The sequence below is a fragment of the Festucalex cinctus genome, chromosome 10 (genome assembly GCF_051991245.1).
Source record: "Festucalex cinctus isolate MCC-2025b chromosome 10, RoL_Fcin_1.0, whole genome shotgun sequence".
Taxonomy (NCBI): Eukaryota; Metazoa; Chordata; class Actinopteri; order Syngnathiformes; family Syngnathidae; genus Festucalex; species Festucalex cinctus.
In genome coordinates, this window is record NC_135420.1 from 9,882,959 (window position 1) to 9,898,682 (window position 15,724).

General features: G+C 36.5%; 1 protein-coding gene across 5 annotated transcripts in view; it reads right to left on the reverse strand.

The window, feature by feature from the left end:
- The window catches only part of sgip1a (SH3GL interacting endocytic adaptor 1a), a 57,800-nt gene that overhangs the window by 33,782 nt on the left and 8,294 nt on the right, over positions 1 to 15,724 (reverse strand). For 4 of the 5 annotated variants that reach the window (XM_077534846.1, XM_077534842.1, XM_077534844.1 and 1 more), the window contains exons 2-4: positions 897 to 960; positions 410 to 434; positions 224 to 244 (exon numbers count right to left, since the gene is read on the reverse strand). In XM_077534846.1, the coding sequence (XP_077390972.1) occupies positions 224 to 244; positions 410 to 434; positions 897 to 960 (110 nt within the window). The remainder of the gene's footprint in view (positions 1 to 223; positions 245 to 409; positions 435 to 896; positions 961 to 15,724) is intronic. The other variant, XM_077534843.1, reaches the window with a different exon arrangement.

Below are 15,724 nucleotides of genomic sequence, written 5' to 3' on the forward strand. Positions count from 1 at the left end.
AACATTTAAGTGAAAACTAATTGGTTTATTTAGTTTTATTTATTCATAAACCTTATCTCCGTGATGATTGTAATTTCTGACTAACAACAATACCAGCAATATTAACAATGAGTGGTATTTGCTATCTCAGTCTTCTAATGGAAAAGATACTCCACACTAAAACATCCATACTGCTCTACGCTACAGGCTAGTCTACTTTGAGGGCTAGAACTTCATTCAGTACCGAGTCAACCTCTTGGGGTTCCTGGCGAGTAAAAAGCAAAAAGAAAGAAAATGTACGTATTTTAATGGCAACTCCAGTAACTACAAACAAAAGAGACGCAATTTTTACGAAATCAAGCTTTAACCACAATTTACAAAAAAGAAAAAGAAAAAAAGAAAAAAGATGAATGATGAAAGCAGAACTTACACCCCCCTCTCTGTCTGGGGACCCCCTGTATGAAATGAAAGAAAAGAGGAGAAAGAAAACTTAGCTTACATCTGTCCCAAACACATTTTGAATGACATTGTATAACATGAGCAAAGTCATAGAACCTATAACGGAAAGACAAACTTTTTTTCTGAAATTTATTTGAAATACAAAAACAATACTGATATTGTAAATGGCCCTACATGTCTTTTGTGGACACATTATGCAAATAACTACTTTCCGCTGAAATGGCATCACAGTTGCTTGGTAACAACCAATCACAGCTCAGCTTCAGAAAACAGGTGAGTCATGATTGGTCGTTACATGAGCCCAGAGCTACCGTGATGCCATTTTCAGTCGACAGCAAGTGGCAAAATTGCTGCCCTCTGAGCCGGATTTCGCTTCTTAACTCATATTCCACTAATGCAATACTAATCAGAATACCGTGGACAAAGTACAACCTGTAATGAAGAAGAAGATAACTTACGTTGAGTCATTGTCTTTCTCTTTCTTCCGTATCCCAAAGGCCTTCCTGGTACGTTTTTTCAGTCCTGAGAAGGAGGAGAAAGAGGCATCAGTAAGATTGATGTTTTATCATCGGTATTATTGATAGTTTGCACTCCACCGAAGGCAAACACTTTCTCAGAACTATATATAGCGTGTGTTCATGGTCAGATGTCAGATGCACAGAGCCTTGTGATGCTCAAGGTTGTTGTAATTAGAAAATCCATTTGTGTTACAAGATTTAATGTAATAAAGAGCTTTAGATGGCTTTAGAAGGTGAACAACAGATGTACGTTCAGGAAAACATATATATATATATATATATATATATATATATATATATATATATATATATATATATATATATATATATATATATATATATATTAGGGGTGTGAATTGCCTAGTGCCTGACGATTCGATCCGTATCCCGATTCATAGGTCACGATTCGATTCAATACCGATTAATCCCGATATGATTTCACAAGTCGATTGTTACGATTTTTTTTACTCAATTTAGAAAATACCATTCAGTAAACTTGTACACTGTAAGATTTGTATGAAAATTTATTATTTATTGATGTCAAACTTCAGTGTTATAACTGTGAGCCACTGTATTTAACAAACCGGTTGTAACCTTTTTCATGTTAGAACAGCATTGAAATAAAATATTAAGGCTTAATGTTCCATTAATATAACATTCTTCCATGCTTCTTAAGGTGTGAAAGTTAAGACTTTTTGTTGAATATTTTTTCATCAAAAATGGATGTTAAAAAATCGATTCGGCTACCTATTGAATCGATTCGAGAATTGCGTGCTGTAGTATCGCGATATATTGCCGAATCGATTTTTTTTAACACCCCTAATATATATATATATATATATATATATATATATATATATATATATAGCCAACTTCAAAAGTGCCACATTTTTGTTTTAAGCAAAATGTGAATGTGAATCGCACTCTTTAAAACACCTATACCACAATGAAAACACCCTGGCAAACACATTACATTACATTACAGAAGAGCTGAACAAGTTATAAAAATAATTTAATTATTATTTTTTCCCCCCTTTCAATATTGCAGTTGGAATGTAATATGCAATTGTTTGTTTCAAGGTCCAATTCCCATGTATTAATGTAGCAATAAATTATTCTGTACAAAAAAACAAACAAACGAACAAAAAAAAGGATTTATTACGCAAATTATTCGTTCTTATACGTTACACTTATGCTAAAACAAGGTAAATGAACCATGAAATAATATAAAAGAGTCTATTTACCACTACAATTAAGTGGTTAAATACGTAAGAATTGTGGTCTTTAAAGCATTCGCTATGACAACTTCACAAAATTGTATTAAACGAGTGTGGCGGAAACATAAGTCAGTAAATCGAATCAGATTACCGTACAGCAATAAGGCAAGTAAGTCTGCGGCTTGATCACTTCAAATTTTCATGTTTCATGAAACAATGATATATCAGCACCGTTTTAAAATAATCGCCCAAGTCACTTTTTCAGATTTTTCAGGAATCACAAAATTTTTTTTAACCAAAACCGCAATATACTACTGTACACTGCAATGTAGATTTGAATTTGATTAATTGTTCAGCCCTACTAAACAGTATTCATATCGGATCTGCACAAATAGAGTGACCTATTACACTGTACTTAGATATTAAGATATACAGATGTAAATATTAAGATAAAGCTGAAAATTTGCACCGCTCATCCTCTCTATTACAAGGTTTAATTGAGTATTTTTAGCTGACAAAAACAGCACCGCCTATTTAAAAACAGTCCCTTAGCACAAAATAATCACAATTTACAAATATAATTCTACTTTAAAAGTGCCATTTCATCACATGCTTCCTTTCTTAGTGTTCCATTTTACTTTCCCAAAATGAGTGGAATACAAAATAACATTGTCAGCTTTTTGACTGAATTCTCAGCATATTTTGAGTTTATCACCACTGCCATTAAGATGAGTTGACGTCTTACCCCAGATGAAAGCCCAGTTGTCACCCTCCATCTCTTCTTTGCTACTTTGGCTCGCATTCTTCCTTGCCCTCAACTGACAATGACCTAACACCAGCTGACCAACCTATCCCTCCTCATGCACTTGGTCAACTGCACGCATGCACATACACTGTCAACTGCATGGAAGGAACCCAATGCTGCCTCGCACTGATCAAGCTGTAACACACACCAGCACACGCACACAAAGTAACACAACGCCAAAGTCACACTCCCGTTCTTGATCTGCCTTGCACTCAAGTACACCACCAGCTAATCCGTGCATGCAGTAAATACTCGTCACTAATTAGTAAAATGCAACTTTCCTGTATGAAGACAAATAATAAACTACACTTTTACTATATCTCACACAGGGCGAATCCACAATAAATAAACTGCGTCAACAGTTCATTAATTGCACATCATTTGCACCTGCAGTTTGCCCCATTCTAACATCCTATTCACAAAGGATAATGTGATTAAGATACTAGTGCAAAGTGCAAACACACACACAAAGTTTGAGAGCTGAGCACAGTCTGCACCTGTTTTCTCTGTTTTCTGATTGCCACACAGCAAAGTATAAATAAGTTCAAATACTGGCTTTGCGCCAAGAACACCGTGGCAGAACAATGGTAGGAAGAGACTGTTTCTCTCAGTTCAAATCACAAATAATGCACACCTGTTTAAAACTGCCTACTCAACCTAATGTTATTTTGCTCTGTCCCTTTCTGTTGTTTTATTTTTTTAATACAACATGAGCTTAGAGTCCTGACCGCTGAGGTGCGACGGAGACTGTCAGAAAACTGTTATCAGGTGTCACCAAAATTCACATGAACATCTCTACTAATGTCTATATCAGGGTGTAAAACACACGGCCCGCGGGCCAGATCAGGCCCGCAAAGGGGTTTAATCCAGCCCGCGAGATCATTTTGTAAAGTAAAAAAAAAATAAAAATGTAATGTCGGACTAATTAATCAGCCGGCCACAATCTAAACATATAAGTTTGTAATTTCACAAGCAGTCCTGAGATGAGCAATGCAACATGTAAGGGGAATCATCCTGGATATCATTTTACACACAACTTAACGATATGTGTTGTTATTATTATTATTATTATTATTATTATTATTATCATATTTTTTTTAAATCATGTTAAATAAGTTTTTTAAATCATGTTAAATACATGTTAAATACATTAAAAATGTGTTAAATACGAAAAAAAAATTCAATTACTAGTAAGGATTTAACGTCATTAACTGCGCCACACAATGCATTCTGGGAACAATATATATGCAAAACAGGTGGATTTAACACGCCCGGAGCGTATACCGGCAAGGTGTTGCTGTGTTCCATTTGCATTTGTGTTTTTTTTTTTCGGAACAATATGATTATAGTTGAGCTCTGTAATTTAGGGTTGGTCCATGAAAATCTGCGTAAAAATGATGGCAATCGTTTTTAAATTATATACCGTTATTTTACCCATGCGGCCCACTTTGTAATATATTTTTCTCCATGCGGCCCCTGAGCTAACATGAGTTTGATACCCCTGGTCTATATTGATCACAGAAAATATCAAAACGATTGCCTCAATATTTTTTAGTTTATGCACATTAAGCGTAAGCAACAATATGCTGTAGTGAGCGTCTATGAGAGGAAGACTGACTCATTCATTCATTTAGAATCTATAAAATCAAATATTAGAGTATTTATTTTATAGTCTGATATTTGTAAATGCAAAGAACATAAACACATCGCAGAGTAAATGTATTGTAATTGTTAAGAGTAGAGCTAACTCTCACAGCATAAAAGTGAATGTGAAATAGTATATGTGAACACAGTGCAGTGGTCATATAAATCAATGTCGCGCAATATAAAGGAGAGTAATGTACACCTTGTATAATGATATAATTACTTCCGCTAAGAAGGATGCAGGTAAAAATGCTAATGTAATTTAGCAGTGTCTTGTTGAGAAGCAGCAATTTGATTCTAAAAGAAGACACTGAACTATACTTCAAACCTAATACATGTTTGCTGTTACACTTTAGCAATCTCATCTTTTCCTCCATTTTAGAGTAAATTATAAAATTGACTCAAAGAGAAAAAAAAAAGCCACAGAATGAGCCCTACCAGAAGAGTAGTGTGTTATTAAACCGACACGTGGCCCACATTTTAAACTTCCAGGAAGGGGTTGGCACACTCGTTAAATAAAATAACCACCTTAGAAACACTAATCACACCTTACTTCCATAATAAACTGGATACATGTGCAAAAGTGGTTAAGATGTTCTCCAAAACCATGCAATCTCCACTCAAGTATTTAAACAGTTTTGTCTGTAGATTGAAAAACATTCTCAATGTCACAGATGTAATAGCTAATCAATATGCACGTGACCATGAGCTTTCACTTACAAAGAAATACATATCCAGGTTTAAGCTAGCGTGACACAGCCAAATGCCGTGCTGCCATCAAAACCATGGTTTATACTGTATACATAATATTGTGATTTACAACAATACTTTCTAATTTCATGTATACCTGTGGATGAAATAGTGAAGTATGCACTCTCTCTCTCATACCAAAATGCAGGCAGTCATTATAAGTAGTATGCCAGGTACAGTCAGTGAATGAGGGCAAGGCAGCCAGTGAAAATATTCTTAAAATATATCTTGGTCGAGCCCTTCCTTACGGGAGCGATTGTAAACTTGACATGCATGAAAAAAATTTAAAATTTAAAAAACAAAAAACAAAAAAAAAACATACACAGTAGCCTACAGTAAAATGGCTTATTCAACTTAAGTAGATTAAACTAAAAATATTTGGGTAAAAAAGCAACGTGTTTATTTTATGTCAATATTTATTAAATTGTTAGCTACCTTCTGTTAAGTGGCAGCTCAACACAGCACCCTGCTTTAAGTGCCTTGTTAGCAGTAACCATTACTTGTTGCACCAGATGCATTATTAGAGTGTTGTTAATTTGTGTAAATTACTGTGTATCGATCGCATTAGCCAACTACTTCTGCTCCTGGAAATGCTGTGCTGTGTCTTTCACAACAGGAGCATCATTCAGGAAGTTCTATGGGAACTGTGTAAATTGTAAATATTGCCAGAGCGTTGCGCCAAAACTACACTGAGCTCTGTGACAATATTTCACGAATGGTTGAGTCTTGGCCACGTAAAATTGCCAACTCATCCACTCTCACACAGTCACAACTTACGTACATGGATCTGTTTAGGCACCGAAACATGGTACTATTTGATTTTACGTGAATTAGTGCTCAGTAGGATAGACCCAAAATCAGTCTGTACCAAAAAAAAAAAGCTGTTACAACTTTGGTATCCATCCCTTCCCAATAGTCATCAGTTGATCACCTCTCTTGATTCATTGTAAATTCTAAACAATCCAATGAACTGGTAACATTTTATGTTTGGCAACTCTCCAATATGAATAAGTCTAAATAGCTACCAACATGGCTTTTACACGTGCATGAGGGGCATTGCTTTGGATAGGGGTGGGGATAGGAGAAAGGACTGAAGATTCAAATTTTGCTATCAGCTTTAAGATGGCATACTGAACATTCAAGATTTGTATTTGAGTACCCGTGCTACAGAATTTAGTGGCTAAGCTAGAAGGAACCAATGGGGTATATGCCACAGAAGAGGCGGGACGTGATTTTGCATATAAGTTTGTTTCCGGTCCGGGTTGAGAACACGCAACCGAGGGGCACAAAGTCGGAAGCACAAGTATTTGATGCAGCCCACACGTCGCAAATCGAACCGGAAACAAACTGATGTGTAAAATCACGTCCCGCCTCTTCCTTGGCATATACCCCATAAGATGGCTGAAAACATTGTAGTTTGTTGTTGTTGTTGTTTTTAACACAGTAAAGGAACACTTGTGAAAAACGAACCAGCTATTCTGTGAAATGGTTCATTTAAACTCTTCCCTGAAAAAAATGCCAATTTATGTTGAGAGATTATGATTTATAGCAATTTTTATGAATGTTTTTGCGTGAAAGTACTGTATCAGGCATTTTGGACAGTCACATTATCATCGTGACGAATCGTGTGTTCAAAATACACATTGAATGAAATAGCATGAATGACAACAAAGAGACTAACAAGGAATTATCGGATCCCATGGTGGACATCAAAGGTGGAATTATGCCTTATAGCAAAGAAGCACTTCTTCAAAAGCAGTATAGCCACAGAGGACTCGCCAATGATTTGTTTCCAACTGAAAGCTGGATGAAACTGGCATATACAGTTGCCGGCGAGTCGAAGTGGATGGTAAACATCCGGGTGACTTGTACTCTGCTAGGCTAAACTACATGTCATGCGCTAACTAGCACGCTTTAGCCCACATTAGGAGCCGTCACGCCCCCACCGGCAAACCCCCACACGGAATGACATGAAACCGGGCGTGCTGAGGATTTTACTCTGAACAGAATTGGCGCAGTATTTGGAATTGAAGACTGTCTTTTTCTTGCCAATTACGTGAGTAAATGCACGGGATACGTCATCACGATCACGTGACCAGGATAATGGCGTCCCCTACGGTATGTTCGAATTTTCATACTTAATCGGTTTAAAATAAAATTCAGGGACTAAGATGCCAGAGATATTTGCACTTTTATTCTTCGTACACAATGCCTAATCCAGTACTGGAAAATTATTTATACGTGTTATATTGCTTTAAGAGGTTCAACAGTATACGTTTGCTGTTTGTACGTTCCTGCAGCACAAGGCAAATGACAAAGTAGAGAAACCTACCTCTCCTCAACACTACAGAGGCAATGTTGTATTAACAAATATGTGGATGTTGTGTCTAATCAGTGCACATTTGATTTCAACACAATTATGAACATTAAAGGCCAGTTAGTGCACAAGATAATCACCAGACAGCAACACTTGATAGTCATATACAACCACCGTGACAAAGCAGTTAAGATCGTCCGTCACCTCCCACTTTGAGAATGGGTTCAAGGCCCCTGAACAAGCTGCTGTCCTTGAGCAAGGCACAGATACCCTGAACTGCTCCCGGGTGCTTAAGCAGCTACTACAACTACTCTAGTGTCTGCCACTATCATATCAGTGTGTGTTCGCTGCAATGGGTGAAATGCAGAGGTCAAATTTCGTGTGCATGACGAAAAAGATGATTTTGTCTCAAATTGCGTTTCCTTTTCACATACTGTACTTGGCCAATAAAGATAATTCTGATTTATCTCTTGCATTTGCCGTACTATAGCTGGATGCGTCTGTGCACTTCCAGCGTAAAAATTGGTGTCCTTTTTCCTGTGGATGCTAAAAATAGGCCCTGGATGTACTATCCAGGTGGCTACACTGCAAGCTATCAACTTGCTGTATCAATGCAGTTAGTCTCAAGATGTAAAGAAACATCCGCATTAGATGCCAGTTTTGTTTTGGGGACAAAATAGAGCTGTTTCACTGCACATCATCATCCACTGTTGAGGAAAGTGGGTCAGTGCCAGAAACCAAATACTGCAATGTCTGTGGCGATGACAAAGAGATACTCGGAAATGCCACAACCTCATGATGCATCCATCTGTGTACTTGCTTTGTTGTTATTCATTTGAGCCATTATATTGAAAGTGAATTAATAAAGGAAAAAAAACCTAACTCAGTATATAATGTGAGGCATGTGGGACAACATGACCAGAACATTTTCTATTCAATTTATTTAACTTGGTAGGCCAGTTGAGAACATTTTTTTCATTCACAATGACGACCTGGCCAAGAAGCAGCATAAGAGACAGTTACATGAAAGTGATAAGAGCAACACAATATTAAATCTGAAAGGTAACCAGAGCTGCAAAGGGATTTGTTTGATGCAAACATTTGTGTGAGTTAATAGTAGCTTCGGATGAATGGTATGTACTTGATTGTTTGGCAAAGTTTTCACTGTGGTAGTAGGATATGTATTTGTATTGTCAATGCCTCCGCTGTACGCACCGCATACATGGATCCGTTATTTGGTGGCTTGGTGATGTTAATGTAGGACTGACACCAGGAAGGAAAATGTCTTCATTGTGGCTTGAGTCGGCTTCGCAAGTTAATGCACATTTGTTTTGTGGTTTTGTTTTGTTTTTTAAGACTAAAGGATAAAAACAGTAGTTACTCCGTTTATTATTATTATAAACAGTATGTCCTCTTTAAGAGCAAATAAGCTCATTGCATAAAATATTTATAGCATTTTTGTATTGCAGGGATTCATTCAATGATTTATACTTTGGTCTCAAACAGTGGTTGTGCACAATAAAGTATGATTCACTGATGAGAGGGTGGCTAATATTCCTCCAAACAAAGATCTGTGTCATATCTTGTGTACAATGTTGAAGAGGAGGAATAAGGCAGGGTGGGTGGTGGTTGGATGACGCCTCGATAAGAATATACTCTAGATCAGAGGTCTCCAAGTTCGGTCCTCGAGAGCCCTTAACCAGGCTGTTTTCCATGTCTCCGTCCTTCAGCACAGCTGAATCTAATGATCAGCTAATCAGCAAGCTTTGCAGAAGCCTGATAACGATGCCGATCATGAATCAGGTGTGTTAATGAAGAGAAACAGGCTGGATAGGGGCTCTCAAGGACCGAACTTGGAGACCCCTGCTCTAGATGCAATGACAATGGGCTCCTTGCACAAATCCACTGCTTCCTGAACTCAACACCACTCCTTCGTTCCCTGTCTTTCATGAGTGGACAATCTGATTAATCCAGGTGTGCCTGACCTCAGTAACTACAACAACAGTGGACAGACACACCTGGATTAATCAGTTTGTCTACTCATGAAAGACAGGAAACAAAAACGTGGTATTCAGTTTAGAAAGTAGTCGAGCTGTGCAAAGAGCCCATTAAAAACAAAACCACAATTTAGAACACACTAAACTACACAGTGGCTGTGTAGAGGAATTTTAAAGGCAGCACATTTATGGAGTTGGTTCTTTTCACTAAATGCGTTGGCAGTCTAAATTGTCAGACGTTCATGTGCTATGTGTGCGATGTGGTTGGTCTAGAAGTACTGAACTCATCCACTGGAATTGCAACACAACCTGCAATATTTTTGTGTCAGAGGCCAGTACTTTGGGGTCATGACCTACAATTTAGCAACTGCTGCAAGTTTATGGCGATTGTTTATGGGAAATCAGGTGGATTCCCAACCTCATTTTATAGATAAGAATTACTAAAATGAAAATTAGCAATTAATTGAATCATCAGCTTTATACTGTACTGATACCCTGTTCGGCGCCACATGGTATTCAACCATATGCAACATGTACCGGCATCCTTGCCCCTTTTGTTTTCTTGCCGTCCAAAAACATGGAATTCCCCACTTTAAACCTCCCAGCTTGATGTCTGTCGACAAGGGGGCGTGTCATATCTATCTATTCATATCTGTGGTAACGGTAATGATGTAATGAATTATAATGATGTAAGAGTAGCGTAGTGTAATGGTTGATATGCTATCGGCAAAAACTATTTTCTGAAATACAGGTCACTCTGGCTCATTTTGATGTACAAATGTGGCCCAATTTTCCCATTAAAAAAATGTTTTTCTGAGAAATTCTGATTTTAATTTTTGTGCGTGTAATTGTAATATTATATTATATTATATTATGTTACCGTATATTATATTGTATTATATTATATTATATAGTAGTAATAGTAGTAGTGTTGTGTGCTGAAGTGTTGGATCCCAAAGCGCAGGCACAAATAAGGTTTTAACTATTTATTCACATAACTTGACAAAACGAAAAACAACGAGAATGCATCGAGAATCACGAGAGTCCAAGCCCCCTTGGGCTGCGGAGAAGCACAGAGAAGAGCGAGCAATAATCCGGCGAACACACATTTCTCAGACACTTATATAGACAGTCAATCCATCTCATTGGTTGTGGCTAGACATGTGAGTACCAGTACTGACATGGAATTCTCTAATTGGAAGCAACGCGATTAAAGATTACTGACATCACAAAGTTCTTACAGATAGTTCCTGACATCACACACTTGACCTCACACCCAACAGATCATGAACTCAATTCAAACTTAACCCAGGCGTGACCCCAGACATGAGACAAGACACAAACATCACTCCTGCATGACCCAAGTCATGACAAGTAGTAGTAGTAGTAGTAATTAGGTTCCATGTGCAGCTAATGGAAGACCTGCATATGAGCAACATGAGGATGAGCTCAGTACAAAAGTGTAGCATCATAGCAGCTGTACAGTGTGTGAATCAACAAAAAATGAACAAGAAACACAAATGAATAAACTAATCTTTGCACAATAAACAGTAAACCCACAGCAATTTATGAATAGTTTGTATTGATGTTATCAAAACAATGACATGTTTAAACCACCACAAAGTACCATAATTACTTTTAGACACTTTCTCTGTCTATCTCGTTTATATTGTATTGCGCATGCTGACAGGACTACATTTATATACATCTATACAAATATGGCAAGCATTTACATACAGTATGCTTGACAAACCCAAGGTCATGAAACTGAGCAGAACCAAACAATGATTTTTAGCTTGTACCTAGTTCTGTGTCCTAATTTGTTTGTCATCATCGATTCATTACCAACAATTTAGAGACTTAGAGACAATACAACAGTAGATTTATTTGCAATATATATATATATATATATATATATATATATATATATATATATATATATATATATATATATATATATATATATTAGGGGTGTGAATTGCCTAGTACCTGACGATTCGATTCGTATCACGATTCACAGGTCACGATTCGATTCGATACCGATTAATCCCGATACGAATTTATAAGTCGATTGTTGCGATTTTTTTTCATTCAAATTTAGAAAATACTAATCAGTAAGCTTGTAGAGTGTAAGATTTATATGAAAATGTATTATTTATTTATCTGAAATTTCAGTCTTATAGAGGTTGTAATCTGTTTCATGTTTGAACAGCATTAAAATAAAATATTAAGGCTTAATGTTCCGTTCATATAACATTCTTCCATGCTCAAGGTGTGAATCCTAACCCAAAGTCAGACGTTTTGTTGAATATTTTTCCATTAAAAATGGAAGTTTAAAAATCGATTCACACATACACAAAAAAAACAAAAACAAAAAAAAGGCAATGATGATAAGACGTTGAATCGGTAAGACTACCGAATGAACAATTCTGAGCTCTTAAAAAAAACAACAACAAAAAAAAACAAAAAAAACAAAAAAATCGATTTTTTTTTTGAATCGATTCGAGAATCGCGCGATGTAGTATCGCGATATATCGCCGAATCGATTTTTTTAAACACCCCTAATATATATATATATATATATATATATATATATATATATATATATATATATATATATATATATATATATATATATATATATACATACACACACACACACACACCCACACACACACACACACATATTTTTAATACACACAATTTGTGTGTAATCCTATAGGGACAATTATAAGTGTCCCTTATCAGTGTTTTAGAGTACAAATGGGCATTGTGGCCTGGGGATATTTCATATTTGGTTAAACTACTGTACAGTTTATACTTCATTCTACTCCAATGTTTACTTTTTTTCCTTTACTCACTGCTGATAAAATGTGTGGCTTCTGTTCTGTGGAGAAGCTGCTGTGTAAAAATGAAATCAGATTAGTCAGTGAGTCATCCATTTGAGAGCTGTTGGGAGAATGAGATAGAAGACAGCCCGTCACTCCCCGCAGACCGGTATGACAAATTAAAGGTCCCATGCCATCGAAATCTTTTTTTTTTTTTTTTTTTATACTGTTTTACGCTTAAAGAGGTCAAAATGAGTCTGTGACATGGCTGACGTTTGACATCTAATGGGTTTGTCATTTGCATATAATTGTTTTGACTTGCCCCCTTAGTCCTTTTTTTGTCAGGGGTCACAGCGAGGGACTCACATAAAATGCCTGGCATAATAAGCCTTTGAAAGGTAAATGCATGCAAAATAAGCAGATATAAATTTGGGCTCCTTGTGACGAAGTTACCATAATCATTACTCAAGTACCCACCCACTCAAGTCAAAACGATGTGACATTTCATCCTGACAACCAATCAGCAACAAAAATATGCTCTGCCACTCACAACATCTGACAGGATTAGCAGAGAAATGACCTTTTACACAATTCTGTCCTCCTCACATGCATATGACTACCCAACTCGTATTAACTAAACACGTATATATTGTAATCACTTCCTGTGGCTGCGTTTTTGCAACACAGTGCTGGTCTATCCTTTGCTAATTGAAACTGACATCTGTTTGCATTGAGCTCTACTCTAAAGCCATACACTACGAATACATACAGTTCGTGGTCACATTCATCCCTAAAAACTTTAAAATGGGAAAAACGACAGAATCAAGAAATGTGGTACTATATTAGAGCACTACAAGTTAGTGTTGGCATTTGGCAAAACTGCAGTATGTTGAAGAAAGGACATTTCACACATTAAAAAGCAGTATTCCAGAGCACAAGTGCGATGACACTAATATCAGATTCACAAGTAAATATATTTGCTCATCAGTTTTAACTTGTGCCAATTATTTCGAGTAATCTTAAAAAGATATTTTCATGAACAAAAAACTATTCTAGTCCAAGACACTTTGGAACAACCATTATATATACAGTAAAATATTATAGCCCTAGCTAAATTTGCTGAAGCATAAACATAAACATACATGATCCATCCATCCATCCCATGAAGGGCTAGCCAAACTCTTTTTATTAGTTATTAAACTGAATATAAACTCATACACTGCTTGGCTATTTTACTGACCTAAGTAGTTTGTTGTCACATTGAGAATAAACCTGTCATCTGCCACATAATTACATAAGTATGTCTGCTTATCTGGCCCTGAATCTTGCACGTGATTGTGTATGTGTGTCAGTGAAACTGTGTGTGGCTGCTTTAAAAACAAAATGTCATTCAGGAGGGTTGTATTGTCACTGAATAAATTTGCAAACAAGCAGTAAGAGAGAGCAAAACAACATTTTGATACTACCCCCCCTTTCCGTCTACCTTCTTGAGTGTGTGACCATTCATAATCTTTGTTATCAAAAAGTTAGTCTGGGACATCTGTCAACTCATTTTCAACCACAAAACCTCAGTGGACTTATTCCATAATTCCACTGTGACAATTTCAAGACAAGGCTTTCTTCTATGTCTCATACACGGTGACATCAAGAGTCAGTGGTTCATTTAAATATCCGGATAATTCATTCTATTTTCAGAAAAGGATGATGGCAACATATTTCAACCCTCAACAATGTATATTGATGTCAGCATACCAACGCCTACATAGTACATACATTCATATGCTGTAAGATTACGTTTTCATCTGTACAGCTGAAAAGTTGTAAGACTTATAGTTTGTGCTTTGTCAGTGTAACACGGATGAGGCGAGTTTACACGAGGTATAAAAGTTGTTTAACTTGAGTGACCAGATCTGACTAGATGCATGAAATTGTTAAGGATTTCTACCCAGTGGGAACAGTCTTAGTTTCAAGAAAGCTGGCAAACTGGTGGTTACTGATTGTTGTTTTTGATGCCCCATTACCCATGCATTATGCATATATATATATATATATATATATATATATATATATATATATATATATATATATAGTTAAAGTCAATACATCCAATTACATCCACTTCAAGTCAATTTGTTTCCCTCTTTACAATCAATCACCAGATTTTGCTGCTTATAATACTGCAAACATAAACAACCATGCTATTATTTGTGCATGAATGTATTTTGAGTAGCGAAAAATAGCCATCGAGACCACTTGCGGTCCGTGGCATGCCAACACACATGTAATTAAAATCCTTATAATGCTTCTGTTTCAAAAACAGTTATTAGCAATAAAATGATAGAATGTCAATGCAACAGCAGCAACACAATAGTGTTTAATTGAATCCCACGCTGCCCATAATGTGACAATACGACGGCAGAAAGAAAATGCTGTTACGGTTCTTACGTGTTGAGTTCACAACGTATCAAAGATGATGATTTACAACTGTAATGTACTGTGTACTTCCATTTAAACGACATTAGTAAGTTGGGTGGAAAGTTCAATGGGTTCACTTTAAATTATAACTTAAAAAAAAACAACAACAAAAACTTTACAATTCTACAATGACCAATTAAGCTACGTGGCATTGAACGTGGTGTCCAATTTTATGGGCAATAAGTGATTTAAAAAATAAAAAATAAAAAAAACACTAGCTGAATGCACTTTCTTCACTGTCGTCTTGCGTGAGTCAGCAGGATTTGAAAGGTGCACAACAGTTCAACTGCAGGCATTTCGTGTTTTGCGAAGCGAAAAGATCATTTGTGTTGTCCTTATGATCCTCAAATGCAGTGTTTCTCATCCCTGGTTCTCGTCGCACACTATCCAGCCTGTTTTCCATGTCTCCCTCTTACCAAAGCAGGTGATTCCAATGGCATCTCATTAGCAAGCTCTAGAGAAGCCTCTTAACGATTCTCACCTTCGTTGGAATCGGGAGACCTAAAAAACATATAGTGTGCCCCGAGAACCAGAGTTGAGAAATACTGCTCAAATGTAACATGAAACTATTGTTCACCATTCAGAGGTATTTTTTTTTTTTTATGTATAAATGGTCATTTGTACCATTTTTCAACTTAATATCTTTGTATGACGGTAGTGAAGCTGTAAGAATTTGTAATGTTTTTATTTTTATTTTTTTAACTTGAGTGCGCAGTGCTTGGTGTTAAGATACAA